Raw genomic sequence first — 18,408 nt, 5'->3', positions numbered from 1 at the left:
TGTCAAGACCAATACTGGTCTTCAGTATTTCATATGTTGACTAGATACTCGCCCGAGTCATCCTTGCAAAGGATGAAGGTGAAATCTAGTATGCTATCACATGTGGACAACAAGCAAAAAATGCCAGGCATGTCAATCACTGTGGATGTTCCTTAGACTTGCCTCAAAAGATTTGTCAATTTTTCAAACTGCTGTCAAAAAAAAAAGTGCTGCTATCCACTCTTGTGTTACATAATATGTAATATATTCTAATATAAAACTAGATTGATGGAGAGATGGAAAGAAATGTGCTGTATTTTGTCACTGCTTTCCCAGCAAAAGGAAATTAGTTTGTAATTCTTCATCAAAGTAGCTTATGCTTTTACCAGAATAGGGAGAATTTGAAGCTCTTCAGAGTTTTCAAGAGGCTGAAGTGTTAATTTTTAGTTAGTGCTATGATTTGTCCAAGTGCCTTTGCTCTCATGTACATTTACTATTTATAGTGTATTACAAGACAGTACTATTCATAACTCACAGAACTATAAGAATATTTTCATGAAATCTGAAGTTTAAGAGTTACTTATTGTAATAATAAACAAAATATTGTGAACAAACATAAGTCTGCTGCTGCTCGAGGACCTCAAGTATAATGCAACTGGCATTCATAAAGCTTAAAATTTTCATTGCTTTTGGTATACACCAGCAGTGGAATTGTGTTAATTAAAAAGGGAAATATTTGGCCACTCTATGTAAAGACAAAGTCAGACTGCATGATAAAACTTTCTGCCAAAAGGGTCAAACTTCTTTGGACAACTATCTGTTATTTGAGCAGCCTTTTTCTAGACTACTTAAAACATGAGGAATCAAGAATCCTTCCTTAGGAGTTTGGCACTTTGTATTCACCCTATCGGGAATATCAGAATGAAGGCAGATGTGGGGTGAACTACCCTGACATGCTGAAGTAGATACTGATTAATAAACACTACCCACTATCTGAATCTTGATGACTTCTCTCCATGTCCATCCATATCCCTGCTGTATTGGATGGAGAATCCAAAGTGTTCCACTTCGTGGGCTGTTTTTTTGTTTTTTCCCTAGTTTTTGTTTTTTAAGTAATGTCAGTGGAAAAAAAAAAAAAAGAGAATTTAACCAGTTTGGAATAACTGTGTAAATGCTACTTTTTAAAATACTGATTTGTTAATAGTTAAGCCACACAAAGGAAGGGATAGGGATGTATTTGGTAAAAAGGAACTGATCAAACATGACCACTTCTCAAGTCCTGCTCTCAGGTAAATGGTCTGAAAGTCTAGTTGGTGCACTTACATGCTAAGCAGTGTTATCCAAACAGAGTACAAATGCACATCCTTGCAAGATAAACATGTATTTATATACAGACTGTGGGGACAATGATTTTGACCTACTTTAGACCTATCTGTGTGACAGCAAATTCACTTTCACACTCAAGATGACAGCAGTGCAATGGCTTCATTTTGCTCTATGTCAAATGAGTAAGGTATATGACACAGTGGAAGTAAGTGTAGAAGACATTGCTTTGCCATTCTGCAACCAGGTACAACATGAAGGAAGCAGCTGATACTCTATGAAGATAGTGGCTTCATGAACACCTGTTAGGATTTTATTAATGCACAATAATCTTGTCCCATTCCTCCCAGTGTCCTTCATGCCACAATTTAGCACTTTCTAAGAGACATTTACAAGAGATCACAGTATTGTGCAGTATCTACATTTAATCAGCATTAATGATTTTCATGCTCAGTTGGAATACAGCTACAGATTATCACCAAAGTCAAACTAACCAGAGTTTGGGAATCAATAAACTGTTCGTGTCTTTGAGCTTTTCCATGAGTCTTATTTGTCTGGAAACATAAGAGAAGCTGTTGTGCACATGCTAATATTATTCTCTAGGGCAAAATACCACAACTGTTTCTAAACAGCTTTTGTAAGCTATGCTATAGGTCCTTGCCACACTTCATTTTCAATCAAATGAGCTGCTGTGTTTTTAATTATCTTTTCAATATATAGCATACAGCTATCTTTAAAAATAAATCTAAATAGCAGTAACCATGTAGGTACCTAATCCTTAAAAACACACAGCATTACTGTACAACACTGAGCGTGCTGGAGAGAAAGTTTGACAAAACTATTATCACGAAATGATTTGGTCTATTAAGCAGGTTCTATATTTGCCACTTCTCACATGAACACTTCAACCCAAGTTTTAATATAACATACTTTAAAATATAGCAAACATTTAGGATGCAATATTATTAACTAGGGTAAAGTTATTCTCACCTCAACATTCTTCTATCATTGTTGCCTTTAGAATGGTCCCCAGTTCTACTCTCTGCACTACTCACTGCATATGACACTCACACTCTAAGGAACTGTTTCGCTAGTCTCTTTTCACTTAAAATGTATGAGCTGTTCCTCAGTCAAATCAGACTTCCTCTAGCTAAATGAATTTTCCACAGATGATTTTAGAAGGACAAGATGAAACAGAAACCATAATCAAAAAACCAGACCCAAATATCCTTTCTGATAAGACAAGACATGAATACTAGATCAGAATTTTATACACATTTGTTCAATACAATTTATTACAGATTACGAAGAGTTTTCTATCTATGCAAAAAAGATGTCCATCTTAGTGATTAATGACTTACTCAGGTGGGCAAGGCTCAGTGTTGCAGGCTCTTTGGTTTTCTGGAGGTTTGCTGTCAGGGTCACAGTAATTGTTCTGTACAGTGGAGCTGTCATCCAGCCTTTTACACACCACCTCTTGTTTCTGTACACCTTGGGATGAAACAAAAGACCATTGATTATCTAACCATTCTTGCTCTTCTACTTGCTCAGGATAAGTGTATTTCACCTACTGGTTATTAATCCTACCATCCCACTTTAACTCTCTGAAAGCTGCAGCACTGTGAATTTCAACTGACTGAATGCCCCCTGACCACAATAAAGCTTTTATTTTCCTTCAATTTTAGGCTACCCCACTGAGAGAGGATTTTAAATTGCTGTTGTTTTCTAAAACAAAGCGAATATATTTATAGATTTATTAACAGATTGTTTTCATTTATATATTGCACAAAATTCATTCTCTGTCTGCCATCCTCTCCCAGGAAAGACACTTAAATTTCCAAAGAAAACATCACCAAATAGAAAGTGGTCACACTTCAGTGCAGAATTATTGTTTATGTGCTCTGGTTTAAAATAAACCAGCAATACTGGGAAACAGTGTTGCATTTTTATACATGTTATCCTTCAAATTTTCTTCATGAAAATAACAGAAGTATAATTCAATATGAAAGGTACAGGCTGTCCCTGTGAATACTCATTTTCTCTGGCATTTCCAGCTCTTTTTTCATTACTAACCATCAAAAGGGCAATTTAGAATTGATAATTATTCCCAAAACATAATGACATATCACTGCAAAGGCAACATTATAAGGTAGCATATTAAACAGATTTTCTGTTGTGTGTTTTTTTTTTAAAAACAGGACCTAAAGAAAGGCAGTGAAGAACCACTGATATGACAACAGTGTATTGTTGTTAAGACTAGTACATACTGACTCCTCCCTCTTTAAAACAAACTGTATGATGTTCATTAGCATAAAAAGACTGTGGATTTGCAATTCACATGCAAATTATAACATCACTAGTTACAATTCTGAAATAATGAGATTATTTGCATTATAAAAGTTGCAAAAAGTTGCAATTATTTAACTTTTTCCAAAATGTGAAATGCATACAACTAAATGGGGATTAAAACCTCCTGGCTTCAAATATCTGCCAACTTTACAGCCATCTCTTCATTTTAAGGCACATACAGAATCATGGAATCATAGAATGATTTAGGCTGGAAGGGAACTTAAAGATCACCCAATCCCCCTGACATAGCCAGGGTCATCTTCCACTAGACTGAGTTGCTCAGAGCCCCATCCAACCTGGCCTTGAACACTCGCAGGGTTAGAGCATCCACAGCTTCTGTAGGCAATCTGCTCCAGTGTCTCACCAACCTCAGTAGAGAATTTTTTCTTAATATCTAATCTGAACCTGCTCTCTCTTAATTTACTGCCATTCCCTCTTGTCCTGTCCTATAAAAAGTCCCTCTCCATCTTTCTTTTAGGCCCCTTCAGGTACTGTACAGCTGCAATTAGATCACCCCTAAGCCATCTCTTTTCCACGCGGAACAAACCCAATTCTCTTAGCCTTTCCTCACAGGAGGAAATAATACCTTCCTTTTGTTCTTGACAAATAAGAGGAAGATCTAAATATTTGAGAAGCTGTGGCAAAATTCACTTTGAATTCTATAATCTATGCAAACACTGCCAAGAGATGAGAATAATTAGAATCAGATCTGAACAACCTGATAAGGAATATTTCTAGCAATTTTCTACTCAAATTTTACCATGATGAGAAATCATATTTTACAGCTCTAGCCGAATAGCAATGGTAGAAACATGGCAGTGCTAGCTGACATACAAGTAATGTTCAACCTTTCTATCACAAGCTGCCTTAATTTTCTTGGTGGCTGATAAAACAGGCTGAATGTGGCCTTCATATTGATTTTTCCCTCAAATATAACTGCTTAAAAATAATAATTTACTCATACTTTAGAATTAATCATTTTAATGAGGCATACCATTCTCAGAAATATATTTATCAGATAGCATATATATTAATGTTTTTACTGAACTTCCTACTGGTATCAGACACATTTCCTTCTAGGCTTTGGCTAAAAATTGGCAACAGATTCATTTCTGAGCAGTTAAGTAATAAGAAAATTCTATGAATACAAAGGATCACTGTGCTCAGTTCTAAAAAAAAATTAAGTCAGATGTGTTACTTATTGAATTTTGTTCAGTAGTGTATCACCTATAAGACAGTATTCACTACTATTCAGTTACACAGTGAAGAATCTTTAATTGATGCCAGGAGATACATTAATCCTGTTTTTAAAAAGTTCTGCAACATTTTGTCACACAGTATATAAATTTTACATAACTGCTGTCTAGTTACAATGTTATTCAACATAAAATCTCAGAAAAAAAATCAGATTCTAACTTTTAAGACAAGAAAAAGAAATAGAAAAGCTAGAAGTGCTGTTTTTACCCAGACAACAGCTACAACTTGGTTATGCCCTGTGGGCCTTGAAAAACTCTTTTTAAATTATCAACTCTTCCATGAGTATATGGTCTCTCTTAAAATAATTTAAAAAGCACAGCTAAACCAGTTAATTTGAACTCTGGGGGGAATAATTACAAGCAGTTAGAGAGAAACACTCTGCTTTCAAATCTACAGATTCATAGTTTATAATAAAAGACATAAAATGTCCTCATAACTGGTCAATGCAATCCTTACAAAAAACCCAAACTCCAATGTTTTCGTGACCACAATTTCCAGAGAATTGAGATGTTTTGCAGATTTCAATTCACAAACAGTCTGCATGACTTTCAGCAATTACATGGAGCACATTTTATTCTTGAATTAAAATTGCAGGCATGTAAATGTCGTATCTATTTTTAAAAGCAATCCCAAAAATTGTGGTTTGTGATTGCAACAGTTAATTATAAAGATTCCAGTACCAATACATAGTGAAGCTTGCATCACCAAAACTAGTGCATGCTGGTTAACCCAGACATACTTTCTGAGCTCACTCATCAGATCACAAGATATTAATCACAGAGCCAAACTTACATTTTCTTTGGTGAGGAAAAATATGTTTTATTTGTCTAAAGATAGTTTCATAATTCATCTGAGGGCATGAAAGGAAAACATAGTTGGCACCACTTTACACAAGTGAGGAGCAGCAAAGAAAACTGGACAGCAATCAATTTACTTAGTATACTGTTTCATAAAAATTCACATAAATACCTAAGACATTTAACTCATCTGGAGATGAACTCTAATAGAATAAATGAAATCCAAACCAATGCTTAGGATTACTGACAAATTCCAGATAAGAAATGCTGCTATTTGTTCCCATTTATTGCTAGAATTAATTAAACATGGAAGAAATTAAAAAAAGGAGTATGCACTTATTTGAGGCATGCATTAAAAAAAAAAAAAACCAAAACCAAAAACCATAAAGGATTTTTCTCCTTTTTTCTTTTCCTTCGCTGGATTTTTTTTAAACAATACCACCAGCCATTCCTTATTAAGAATACTTACTGATCTGGACACAGTCATATACTTGACCTTGGAAAATTACAAGATAACATATAAGGAAAGACATGCATGAGAGTAAATAAACTACAATTCTGTGATCTGTAAGTGATATATATCACCCTTTCCTCTCTCTTTCCAGATCTCATTTTGTTTCATTACCAATTTCTACATATTTTATTTTTCCCTTTCTCAGTCTTTCTCATTAAATGATACTCAGGTCGTTAAAGAAAATTTTCTGTTAGTGCCATCGATTTTTTCTGATTTCCCAGTGTTCTCTCCTCTCCCATTCTTCTCTGTACACAGAACTTTGCACTGTACATTCTGGTATTCTCTGGCATTGTTTTCTTGTCCAAGTTTGCCACCAGCTATAAAGACTCCATAACCTCTCTGGGTAATCTGTTCCAGTGCACAGTCACCTGCACAGTAAAGAAGCCTTCCTCATCTTCAGGTGGAATTTCCTGTGCATCAGTTTCTGCCCATTGCCTCCTGCCCTATTGCTTGGCTCCACTGAGAAAAGCCTGGCTCCATCTTTTTGGCACCTCCCTTCAGATACTTATTGACTGGAGAGACAGTTGTTTCTTCTTGAGGCTGAATGGGCCCAGCCCCCTCAGCCTTTCCCTGTAAGAGAGATGCTCCAGTCCCTTAATCAACTTTGTAGCCCTCCACTAGACCCACTCCTGGAGCTCCACATCTCTCTTGTACTGAGAAGTCCAGAGATGGACACAGCATTCCAGTCCCCACTGGGGCAGGATCACCTCCCTTGACCTGCTGGCAACCTTCTTCCTAATGCACACCAGGACACCATTGGCCTTCTTGGTCACAAGGACACACTGCTGGCTCATAGACAGCTCACTGTCCACCAGGACCCCCTGGTCCTTCTCTGCAGAGCTGCTTTCCAGGAGGTTGGCCCTCAGCCTGTGCTTGTGCCTGGGGTTATTTCTCCCCAGGTTCATGACCTGCACTTGCCCTTGTTGAATATCAGACAGTTCTCTTCCCATCTCTCCAACCTTTGTCAGTGAACTTGCTGAAGAGGCATCTGTTCCTTCATCAAAGTCATGGATGAACAAGTTTAACAATACTGGTCTAGTATTGAACCTGAGGGACACCACTAGTGACAGGCCCTTAACTAGTCCCTGTGCCACTGATTATGATCCCCTGGATTCTGCCATTCAGTCAGTTCTCAATCCACCTCACTGTCCATTCATCCAGTCCACACTCCTGAGTTTGCCTAGGAGGATGTTGCGAGATACGGTGTTGAAAGCCTTGCTGAAGTTGAGGTAGACAATACCCATTGCTCTTACCTCAGCCAGGTGGTTGTTTCATTATAGGAGGCAATCAGGTTGGTCAAGCATGATTTACCTTTAGTGAATCCATGCTGACTACTCCTGATCACCTTGTCTTCCACGTGGGTAGAGATGGCCCCCAGAACAAGGCACTTCATCACCTTCCCAGGGACTGAGGTTGAATGGTCAGTAGTTCCCTGGGTCCTCCTTCTTGATCTTTTAGAAGACTGGGATGACATTTGCTTTCTTCCAGTCCTCAGGCACTCTCCTGATCTCCATGACCTTTCAAAAATAATCATGAACAGCCCGGTCATGATGTCTGCCAGCTCTCTCAGCACTTGTGTATGCATCCCATTAGGGCCCATGGACTTGTGGATGTCAAATTTGTTTAGGTGTTCTGAGACCCAATCCTCCTTGGCCAAGGGAAAGTCTTCCTTCCAACATTCCTTCACCCAGGTCTCCCGGGTCAGAAAATTCCCGAGGGCTGGTCTTGACAGTGAAGACTGATGCCAAGGCGGCATGCAATAGCTCTGCCTTCTCTGTGTCCTCTGTTTCCAGGGTCCCCTCTACATTTACTAATTGGTACACATTACCTTTAGTTTTCCTTTTGATACTGATGTATTTGAAAAAGGTCCATTTTGTTATCCTTGATGTCCTGGGCCATATTTACTTCTAGATGGGTCTTGGCCTTTCTAGGTTCATTTCTACTTACTCTGACCACCTCTCTATACTCACTCAAAGAGGTCTAACCCTGCTTCCATCTCCTGTGTGTTTCCTGATTACGCCTGAGTAATAACAGGAGTTCTTTATTCATCCACAGAGGTTTTTTGCCCCCTTGGCTTAATATCCTTCTCATCGGAGTGCATTGTTCTTGAGCCTGAAGGAAATGATCCTTGAATATCAACCAACTCTCTAGAACTCCTCTTCCCTTCAGGGCCTGTTCCCATGGGATTCTTCCAAGAGGATCCCTAATGAGATTAAAGTTAGCTCTCCTGAAGTTCATGGCTGTAATCTTGCTCACTGTCCTGCTATGTCTTCATTCAATATTGAACTCCACAACCTCATGGACATTACAGCCAAGCCTGCCTCTCAGAGAAGACTCTTCTCTGCTTTTAGAGGTAATCTAAACATGAAGTGTTTGTTTCATGAAGTTTAACTTATTTCCCAGACACAACTATGGAGAATACAGAGGGAGAGGGGGTATAATGTCTATTTATAGAGAGGTCATTGATTTCAGGTGTCTGGGTGAGCTTTCAGATGCGATGATGAAATTTCTTGCATGTATCAGAGGTCAGAAATTCCAGAGAACTACCTGTACAATAATGAATTCACAATTAGCAAGTAAGACTGTAATTTTACGCTCTGAGTTGCTCAGTACCACGAGAACCACAAAGGGGAGGCAGCAATGGAATCCAGAGCTCAGCATTCAGCCGTTCTAAGTAGGAAACCCTTCTCTTCCCTAACATTCCATTTACTATGCTCTTCCTATTGTGCAAAATGGACAAGCCCTAGAACAGAGGTCCTGTTGGAAAAGGTAATGTTTTTAATGTTCAGATTTGACTCCTCAGCACAGCAGAGATGAACATAATATAGAAGTCCAGCGGAAAAGACAGCATGTTTCTATCTAACCAAAGATTGCAGGTTCTAGCTTGCTCTTAACTTGTTCCTTAGCTCCTGAGTACTCTAGTTACCCTTCTCCAAGGCAAGGCATAAAGCAGGTCTAGGAACAGCTGAATGCAGTGGATTACTCTCAAAACGCTATGAAGGAGAGACTGCACAAAAAAATTGGACACTTCTGCAACATATAATACTCCAAAATTATTTAAACTTTGGACTGCCACAATGCCTTTGGGCTCTTCTTCAGACATTCAACATATATCCTCAAGTTCACACTGGAGAAACAACATTTTGTTTACTACATGTAGTAATAATCAGATTTAAAAATCACAGACTTGGTCAAAAGGTATGCAATGCAGATAAAATTAGTCTGATTTAGAAACAAATAGACTTATGCAGTGTTCAGTAGACATGAGCTAGCCTGTGAAAATGGTGCCTGGTCAATTGGTCCCTCTTTCACAGAACAGCCACAACTACAGGAAAAAAAGATTTCATAGTAATCCTTAATTCTGACATTTCCTGGCTTCTAAATACTTGCAAATGTGATGTTCTTCTAAGACAGCTTTTTAAGTGTTACATACTCCTAGACAACAAGACATAACCTTAAAATACAGACAAGTTCAGAGATGGATAGAAGTTAAATGTGTTGATTAGAATTTAGATTTGCCTAAAGCTTTGAAATAAACCCTGTGCTTTGATATAGAAGTATATCTGGCTCTACATTATCTGGAGCTTTCCTGGATCAGGATGAATCATATGATCAAAACCTGATCAGTTCATGCACTACAGGTGAGGTACACCAACTACAGTAAGAAGGAGGAAAATGCTGAAAAATGTTCACAGTCTGTCCCTAAGTCACCATGTATTTCTTTAACCCCCTAAATAAAAATTAATTTCCATGCCAATATTCTTCACACATGCTTATTATCCTTTTTACTTTCAGTGAGAAATTCTTTAACTGTTCAATACTTTGTTATCCTTTGAAGTCTAGCAAAATGTCTCTTCTAAAGACAGAGTTTAAGTAAATAGAACTTCAGTAATGGACTTCATAATGAATACTATAGAAATAAACAAAGTCATGCTGTGGTTTCAGTTTTAAGTTTTCTCAACACTTCATATTTTTACTAACTAAATTTGCCAGTTAAAGTCTTTGTCTCTACAACCTTTGTCTCCCTTTTCTTTTTCCCTGACTCAGCTCCTCTTTAGAATTGTATCTTCTTTTGGCATATAGTGAAAGGTGTTTCATAAACTGAAGGGAGTAGCAGGTACTCAAACAGAGAAAGCAGATACAGACTTTAGGATGAATTATAGCTACAATGTAATACTTATGTCATGAGTACAGCGCTCAGTGAAAACAAGTGGCCACAGGATGTCCTTCTATTAAGCTGAAAAGACAGGAGAGAAAAGTGCCTGGTTTGGCCACCATAAGCTACCAAAAAAAAAAATATCTCCTTTGCCTCCCTCTGAATTTAAAAATAATAAATACAAGCAGTTTTTAGGCATTCACAAATCTTCCCTTGAAAGTTAATGATTACATCCAATTTTTTTAATCTAGACAAGTGCCTACTCCTTCAGAGTCAATTATTTTTTCATTGTATATTGTCAAATGTGTGAAATAAGAATGACCTTCATGACAGAAGATCCATGGCTAAAATCTTGCCTCTACCTAATCAGTGGAAAATTTCCCATGACATCAGACAGATCATTAACTCACTGCCATCATAAAAAATAGGACTTGACAATACCCCTAAGGTTCTGATACTTGGAACTGTCTTTTGCTATGAGCTAGGCACTTCCCTTCTTTATACTTCTCCTTTAAAATGTTCCTTTCCCTACCATGGTTATTATTACTAAAACTGAAGTCAAAAAAAGCACCCTGTAGCCCAGGAATCTAACAAATGAACAATAAAAATACTGGAGAAAGTTGGCATCTTTGTCTATTTTGTTTCAAGACCTTCTCTAGTGTCAGAGAAAAGAATTCGTGCTATCCTTTGTGTATTATGTATGGCTGAACTGTATTTACACTGCACACAAGCAGTAATGGCCACAGCAACTTCCAGCAGAAGGGTGAGTTATCGTGGTTCTAAACATGAATGCTTCCAATAGTCAAAAAACAAGAAAGCGAAAAATATTTGTTCCAGAGGTTCTTTAAAAAAATATTGTATCTTCCTCTTGCTGCGGGCTATTCACAGTGCAGTAGAAACTAAAATTCTGAGATGGATTTAAAGCACTCTCCCATATCTTCTGAAACAGAGGCATGTTGGGGAGATGATTCATTCAGTCTCCAGAGAGAAGAAAGATACTGTTCACACAGCACTTCTACTCACCAGTTCCTTGCAGCAGCAATGGTGTTGGCTTTGAAGGAAGCCAACTGTCCTGCTCTCCCAGCCAGAGGTAAAGAATTGCATTGGTGGCCACTAGAGGGAGGATTAGGAATATAGTAAATTGTGGGCAAAAGCCACCCATGATGATTCACATGGGACAACCTACAAATCCCCCACTGCTGCCAAAGGGCAACAATTCTCTCATATTGCTATGGGCTAGCAAGTATAATCCAATTGTTATCATCTGCTATAGAGGGGCTGCCAGTGTGCATCCTAAACTTTGGTGGCTGGAGGACAGGAGGACTGACTAAGATTGTGTGAAACATACCTACAAACACACAAAGACACATCTCTTTAATAACGGGTGCCTGTTTTGCCTTCTGGTTTTTAATCTCCTTACTCAAAACTTCTGATGTCCTTTATCAACAAAGCTCCTGTGAAAATCAAACATACCAACTTCAAGAGGGTCTCAGAAGAAGTATCAGCAGAGAGAGACACTGTGCCAAGACACACTATATTTAATCAAAAGATCTGAACATATTAAATGTACTTGAAAACAATAAAATCCATTGTGATTAAAATAAATGTTCATTAAGGTTTGAGGCATGCCTGAAAAAAATGTTTTCAATTAGTCACCTACACAACTATACGGCAAAGTGTATCTTGCAATTCAGTTTACCCTGTAGCTTGACTGCCTGGTGTCTTACCTCCAGTACAAGTGGCAGAACATTCTGACCAAGGCAGGTGATTCCATGCAAAGCCAACTTCATTGTCTCCACTGCCAGTGCGAGAGATGGGAACATTGAATTTATACCTTATACCCAAATTTTGTTCCTGTAGCAGAATCTGTAGTTGAAAACAACTGGTTATACCATTAAAACAGGCAAGCAGAGGGCAAACACAGTGACATTTATTCTAGGCATGTGTTACGTCCTGTCAGAGGCAACAAAGCAATAAAGGAAGTCACAGTAGTTCTTAACACAACTTTATAATTTCCATCAGTTCTTTATTCCTGAAAAAATTGTTCTAAAAAGCTAGTTTTCATAAAATTAATGTCTTCATGGAAATTAATTTGAGAGCTGAATAACTATGGGAGCTCAAAGTTGGACAAGGACATTACTGTGCAAACATGTAGCAGTTCTAACTGAAATCTTGTGAGGGGTACAAGCCACACAGCAGCTATGAACCTAACTCTGCCCTTGTTAGCACAGTAATAGTAACAACAACAGACTGTTGCTGAGGTAATTGTTTCTCCTTAATGCAGTCAAGAGCATATGCTTGGTGGAATCACACCTGTGATTCATTTAAAGGAATATCAAAACTCTTGCCGAAGCCACATCACTGCACATGATATACACAAAAGTGCATCAATCACCATGAGTTTTTGTCTACCCTCACTGTTGTACTGCACTTCCACCCTGTCCAACAGTAGCCTTTGACTCTCTAACAAACATTTTTTTCATTGCTAGTAATATATAAAATCATGTTAGATGCAACAATCTGACTCATCTTAGCGCTACTTCTAATCCATTTCTACTTTCTGTTACATTTTTCAGAAGCGCTTCTGCCTACCTTCATTGGATGAAAGAGCAGAGAACTTGCACAAAGAAGGTCAGTGACACTGACTGAATGAGAAAAGGCACTATAATAATTGTATACTCATTCTGTATGGACTCTCTAGCTTATCAACAGCTACAGAAGATAAAAAGATGATTCAGGTGTTTGAAAATGCTGCCTAAAATGTGAATATCCATGCAACAATTATTCTACACAAAAAATATCCCATCTGGCTCAGGCAGCTCCTGAACTGCAAATTTGGCACCTGACAGACTATACTGGGAAAGTATCACACTCTGTTCTTATACTTCTCAACGTAGCAGTGAAACTGCAGGCTCACTCACTATTGCCTGTTGTCAGAGACAGGGTATCAGGATCCTGGTCACATCTTCTGTTACATCCTCATACCTTATAAAATCTGTTCAGAGCAATGTATGTCACAACAATATACTTTAACATGAGTCAAGTAATGATACTCTTTCTGTGGTAAGAGTATATATACGTCGCACTCAGGCCAGGCTTAAAACTGACATCTACAGAACTGTCAGGGACTATCATGTATCACCACCATGCAGAGATAAAATGTATGGCTCATTTACAATTTCTGCTACCATTAGTGTGAACCACATTTAACAGAGATGAGGCATTTTCTGTGAGACGGCCTGGTGTTCTTCTGACTCTTTCCCTATTTCATTACAATGTTTGCAGTCAGTTTTGAAAGGTAGGAAAGCTGTATTAAAAACACTCATGCAAAGTCCCAGCTAAGCAAGCTGTACAGTTTTTGAAAACACAACCTATTTTTATTTCATTCATGGCCTTGCCTTTTCTCAAAACACAAATACATATTTCAAATTTCACAAATATATTAATTATAACTTTACCATGACTATGAGATTTTCTGAAGTAGGGCCTAGTGCTTCCAAAGACTCTGGTTCATCTGCTGGCCTCTTGTAATAGAAAGCTGTTCCAGCAACATCAAACTTTCTTGGCCAGTCAATAGTCCAGGCACCATTAATATAGTAGTCATCCTCTTCAGATTTTAAAGCTTAAAAAAAAATACAAGCCACCTAAAAATTGGAAGTAGCATTTATAATGGAGAAGTCATTGTAAATTAAGTCTACTAAGCTGTTAGAAGTATGTGAACTTGAGCTCTATATCATTGTTTTTTCAAGCAATATAAAACCTTTTCTTTAGCCCTGGTCAAAAGATCCCTCATGCAAACCAACAGTTTCACCTCTGCAATAATCTTCAATATGCAGATGTACTTTGCAGATTTCAATGTGCAGATGCTATATCGAACAAACTAGAATGCCTCACACAACTTACAATATATCTTAAACTTAAAAACTGAGCCCATGAGCAATGTATGCTGATCTACATAAAATAGATGCAGGTCTGAAACGTATAATCAACCTTAACTTTAGAATAGGAAACCATGTCATGAAATAAGTATCTCAGATAATGTCCAGAGGAAAATAGAGAAGGAACACAGTCTGACACACGACTTCAATCAGCTCTTGTTTTCTTTCCTTTGTCCACTATTTTTTTTCCTTATTAAACCATAAATACAAGATATTTCTACCACAAATCTAAGTATTAGGTACTTGATCTGATAGGATATTTTATTGTTCCTAATTTACAGCCTTGAACCATGAAAGAACTGTAGATAAAACAGATATTTCATAGCTAACGAACCACTAGGATGGACATATTATTCAGGGATTTGTATTTGATATTTTATCAATAATATCACAATCAATTTCTAAATATGAAATTGACATTGGCTCTTAAGATTAATATTCTGTTAATTAGATACTGACTTCTTGACTTAAGGTGAAGATTACCAAAATACATATTTCACTTATAATATTTACTTTAAATAAAACATGTTTTTAAAGGGAAAATGATGGTTGGAAACCCATAATCAAAAAGCTTGTCATTTTTTGTTGAGACATATAACTGACTTTACTGGATAGGGAAAGAATTCATATCATAACGTTAAGGATTAAGACAACTTTGGTTGTGTGATGTTTTATTCTCAACTGCATGCATGTAGGCAGTTGGTTCACCTTAAACAGTTACAGAAAATGTCTCAATGATACTTGAATTTTCTGAAACATATCAGAGAGCATTCATACGAGCAAGAGACAGTGGGAGAGGCAGTAATGTTCAGCTGATGACAGCAATATTCAGCAGGGATTAGTAACCATTTCCATCAGCACCAAAGGGTCTAAAAATGAACATCTTTCCATAGCATAAATCCAATTGCACTGACTTGCCTGGATTTACTTTGGAAATAGTCACGTGTTTAGAGTAAAGAAACTAGCTCTGACACATTCACTTACCTGGAATTCTCAAAGTAATTTAAGTTCCTTATTGTCTATAGAAGTTCTGTAGTACCAGAAGGAGATGATAAACAAGAAACTAGTAATAGAGAGGAATTCCCTATTTGTGTAGTCACTGTATTGTGTCATGAACCATAGTAGTGAGGAGAGAGCCTGGAACTCAGGAAATCCCTTGAAATTGTGACAAGCACATAAAAAAAAGTATTTATGTACAACTGTACATTTTTAGATCTGCGGCCAGATTAAATATAAATGAAGTTGTATTTTCTATTTAAGCCAAAAAATTTCCATCGTCCATTCATTTTATTCAGATCATGCCACTCAAAATGCTTTTCCAGATCACTTTCCTCTGCTCTATTCCTACAGAAGAATAACAAACAATTGTAGGAGCATCTTTGTTCTGGTTTCCACCTGTCCATGAAATTCCAGAAAATGACGACAATACTATACCTCCCTCCAACCAACGCTGTTTGAAATGTCACTACAGGATGTGGGGGAGGGGCCATGGAGAACATGATGCTGAAAGAATAGAAGCACTCAATTGCTAGTAGTGTTATTATTCCTGCAGAATTGAAGGAGATTGAATATCTGCTGAATTTCAGAAGGGGTTGCAGGCAGAAAGAAAGGTAGGTATTCAACAGTACCATCGTTGTCAATATAATCCATTTAGGAATTTATGTGACTATGAGGATAATTGCCTTTCTAACTCACAAATATCACAAATCCCTTCCCAAATGTTAGTGTTATATACCAACTACACGGACTACAGACTGGTATAAGTAGCCCCTGCAGCTGCTTTTCATCTTAAACAAGTAGTGTTAATCTGTTAGTTTGCTGTAGAACTAATCAGCTCTCTAATCTACTTCTGACTAAGAAATTGGTGTTCTTGCACCACTGTCAACTGACTGTTATTCAAACTAAGCTACAGAAACTTTCGGAAATGCATGTTGTCTTGAGTCTGACTATGTCAGATTTGTAAATACCATTATTAAACAAAAACAGAAAGCACATTTAATAGTCTTTAAAGAAATTAATAATAATCCGGGAATCTGAATTTAATCTTGTGCTTTACAATAGGTTTCCTGAGTGATCTCACTTAATCACACAGTTTTTCTGCATCTCATTTTCCTTATCTATAAACCAGGAATGGCATCTAGTCCCTACAACAACACCACTGTGGAAGGAGTACATTAAATTGCCTTGAAGTATGGAGATGGCATTGTTAGCATTTAAGTAACTATGGTTGCTGATGAAATAAAATTGTGTTTTAAAACATTATAATCCCTTAAGAGAATTCCCAGATGGATGACATTACTTCACAGTGGGACAGTAGATTATTTATTTCCTCATATTGAGTATTATTTCTTCATCCACTTCAGTTCAAGTCTAACACTTCTACTGTAGTGACTTTGACACGACTTTGCACTGAATGGACAAGGAGGTGTATATGTGGTGTATTTCAACAGCTCCATTCAAGGGAATATATCCTAACTAACTGCTGTAATTGTCTGATCACAACCTAGTATTTGCAGCTAACTATTCCCTCTGCTACTTCTACTTTGTGTATGGTTTGGCCAAACCAGAAAAATGTATCTTCAAATCACAACATAAACTCTGACTTAAATAACAGTCTGCTACTTAAACCATGCTCTTACCAATGTAGTTCTTTGACACTGCCACTTCTCTTATTTCAATGTGCACAGAACCTCTTGGAATTTGAACCACTTCCAAATATCCTATAAGACAAAGATAAATTTTATTTGTTGTTGTTTACATTCATCAATATTAAATAATGTAATTGACCATTAGTGAATTACTTACAACAAAAAATTACTATGAGATACAGGATTCAAATATACTTGAACATTTGCTTTCATATTATATAAAAGAAAGCTCTTTAAACTTCACACAAAAATTTTGAACTGATAAGAAGAACTTATGTATTCAGGAATTCCTTTTTTTGAGTACTAATAAAGTATTTTCATCAGTGTATCAGAAGCAATTAACATATAAAATTACTTTAGGATTCTAGGATAATTCAGGTGGGTGAGGACCTCAGTCAGTCATTAAGTCCAACTTCCAGCTACAAGCAGGGGTAAATTGGACCAAAGTTACTAAGTAGTTTATCCTCTTAGGTCATGAAAAACTCCAAAGATGGAAACTGTACAACCTTTCTGGGCAATGTGCTCCACTGCTAGACTGTCCTCCTGTCCTCCATTTGGTAAGCACCTTTCTTCTATCAATTTACAGCCATTGTCTCATCTTTCACCAGGTACCCAGCAGTGCAAAGAGCCTGTTTTCTCCATAACCTCCTCACAGGTACTGGAAGGCTGATACAAGGTCACCACAAACCAGGGGATTCTCCGGACTGGAGACTGTCCAAGCCCAGTTCTCTCAACCTCTCCTCACAGAGGGTCAAGAGCTCCAGACCTGTATAATCTTACTGATTGCTCACTGAACTGAACCAACTCCAGTGTGTCACTCCTTTTCCTGTATTAGTGAGTCTAAAACTGGTAACACAAAGATTACAAGACTAATATTTTCTTTTTTTTTGAGCTAAGTTTTAAAATAATTGCCTATATACATTTTCTGAGTTCTTAATACGATGAACATTTCTGGATTTTTGCTACTCTAAAATGTCATGCATGACTAGCTACTAAATTCTACTATACACAGTAAAATAATACACAACATTACTCTTACTATACCGCCATAACTAAATAATAACAAAACGCCCTCCACTTATTTCCTTTAGTGCATTAAAGACCAACAGACCTAAGTATTCAGTAATGAAACACACTGTATTTAAGATAATACAAACTAATACAGAAAAAAAGGAAACAATGAGGCAAAAGGAGTCCAAGTGAATGACCAGCAGCAATGCCATATTGGGAATCAAAGCAGCACTGGTATTTACTGAAGAGTCATCTAAATGTACTGTGCAACAGAATGGACATACATGTACATACCTCCTCTGAGCAATGAGTCATTGAAGAAACCTTCAGTGGCTTCACATGTACTCCCATCTCCTCCACAAACACGGCACCTATCTTCCTTAGCATCAGACCCCAAAATATTATCACAACCTACATGCTGAGAAAAGATAAGAAC

The 18,408-nt window shown here is 37.3% G+C and overlaps 1 protein-coding gene across 6 annotated transcripts in view; it reads right to left on the bottom strand.

Annotated features, from left to right (window-relative positions):
• Positions 1–18,408, bottom strand: part of ADAMTS6 (ADAM metallopeptidase with thrombospondin type 1 motif 6) — a 148,212-nt gene that overhangs the window by 17,104 nt on the left and 112,700 nt on the right. For all 6 annotated transcript variants that reach the window (XM_051788272.1, XM_051788277.1, XM_051788273.1 and 3 more), the window contains 5 exons: positions 18,267–18,390; positions 16,953–17,033; positions 13,834–13,997; positions 12,103–12,241; positions 2,664–2,793 (listed from right to left, as the gene is read on the bottom strand). In XM_051788272.1, the coding sequence (XP_051644232.1) occupies positions 2,664–2,793; positions 12,103–12,241; positions 13,834–13,997; positions 16,953–17,033; positions 18,267–18,390 (638 nt within the window). The remainder of the gene's footprint in view (positions 1–2,663; positions 2,794–12,102; positions 12,242–13,833; positions 13,998–16,952; positions 17,034–18,266; positions 18,391–18,408) is intronic.

Source organism: Manacus candei, unplaced genomic scaffold, assembly GCF_025592945.1.
Source record: "Manacus candei isolate 608988 ecotype Guabito, Panama unplaced genomic scaffold, ASM2559294v1 h1tg000024l, whole genome shotgun sequence".
In the NCBI taxonomy this organism is placed as follows: Eukaryota; Metazoa; Chordata; class Aves; order Passeriformes; family Pipridae; genus Manacus; species Manacus candei.
This window is presented reverse-complemented; position numbering and strand designations above follow the sequence as displayed.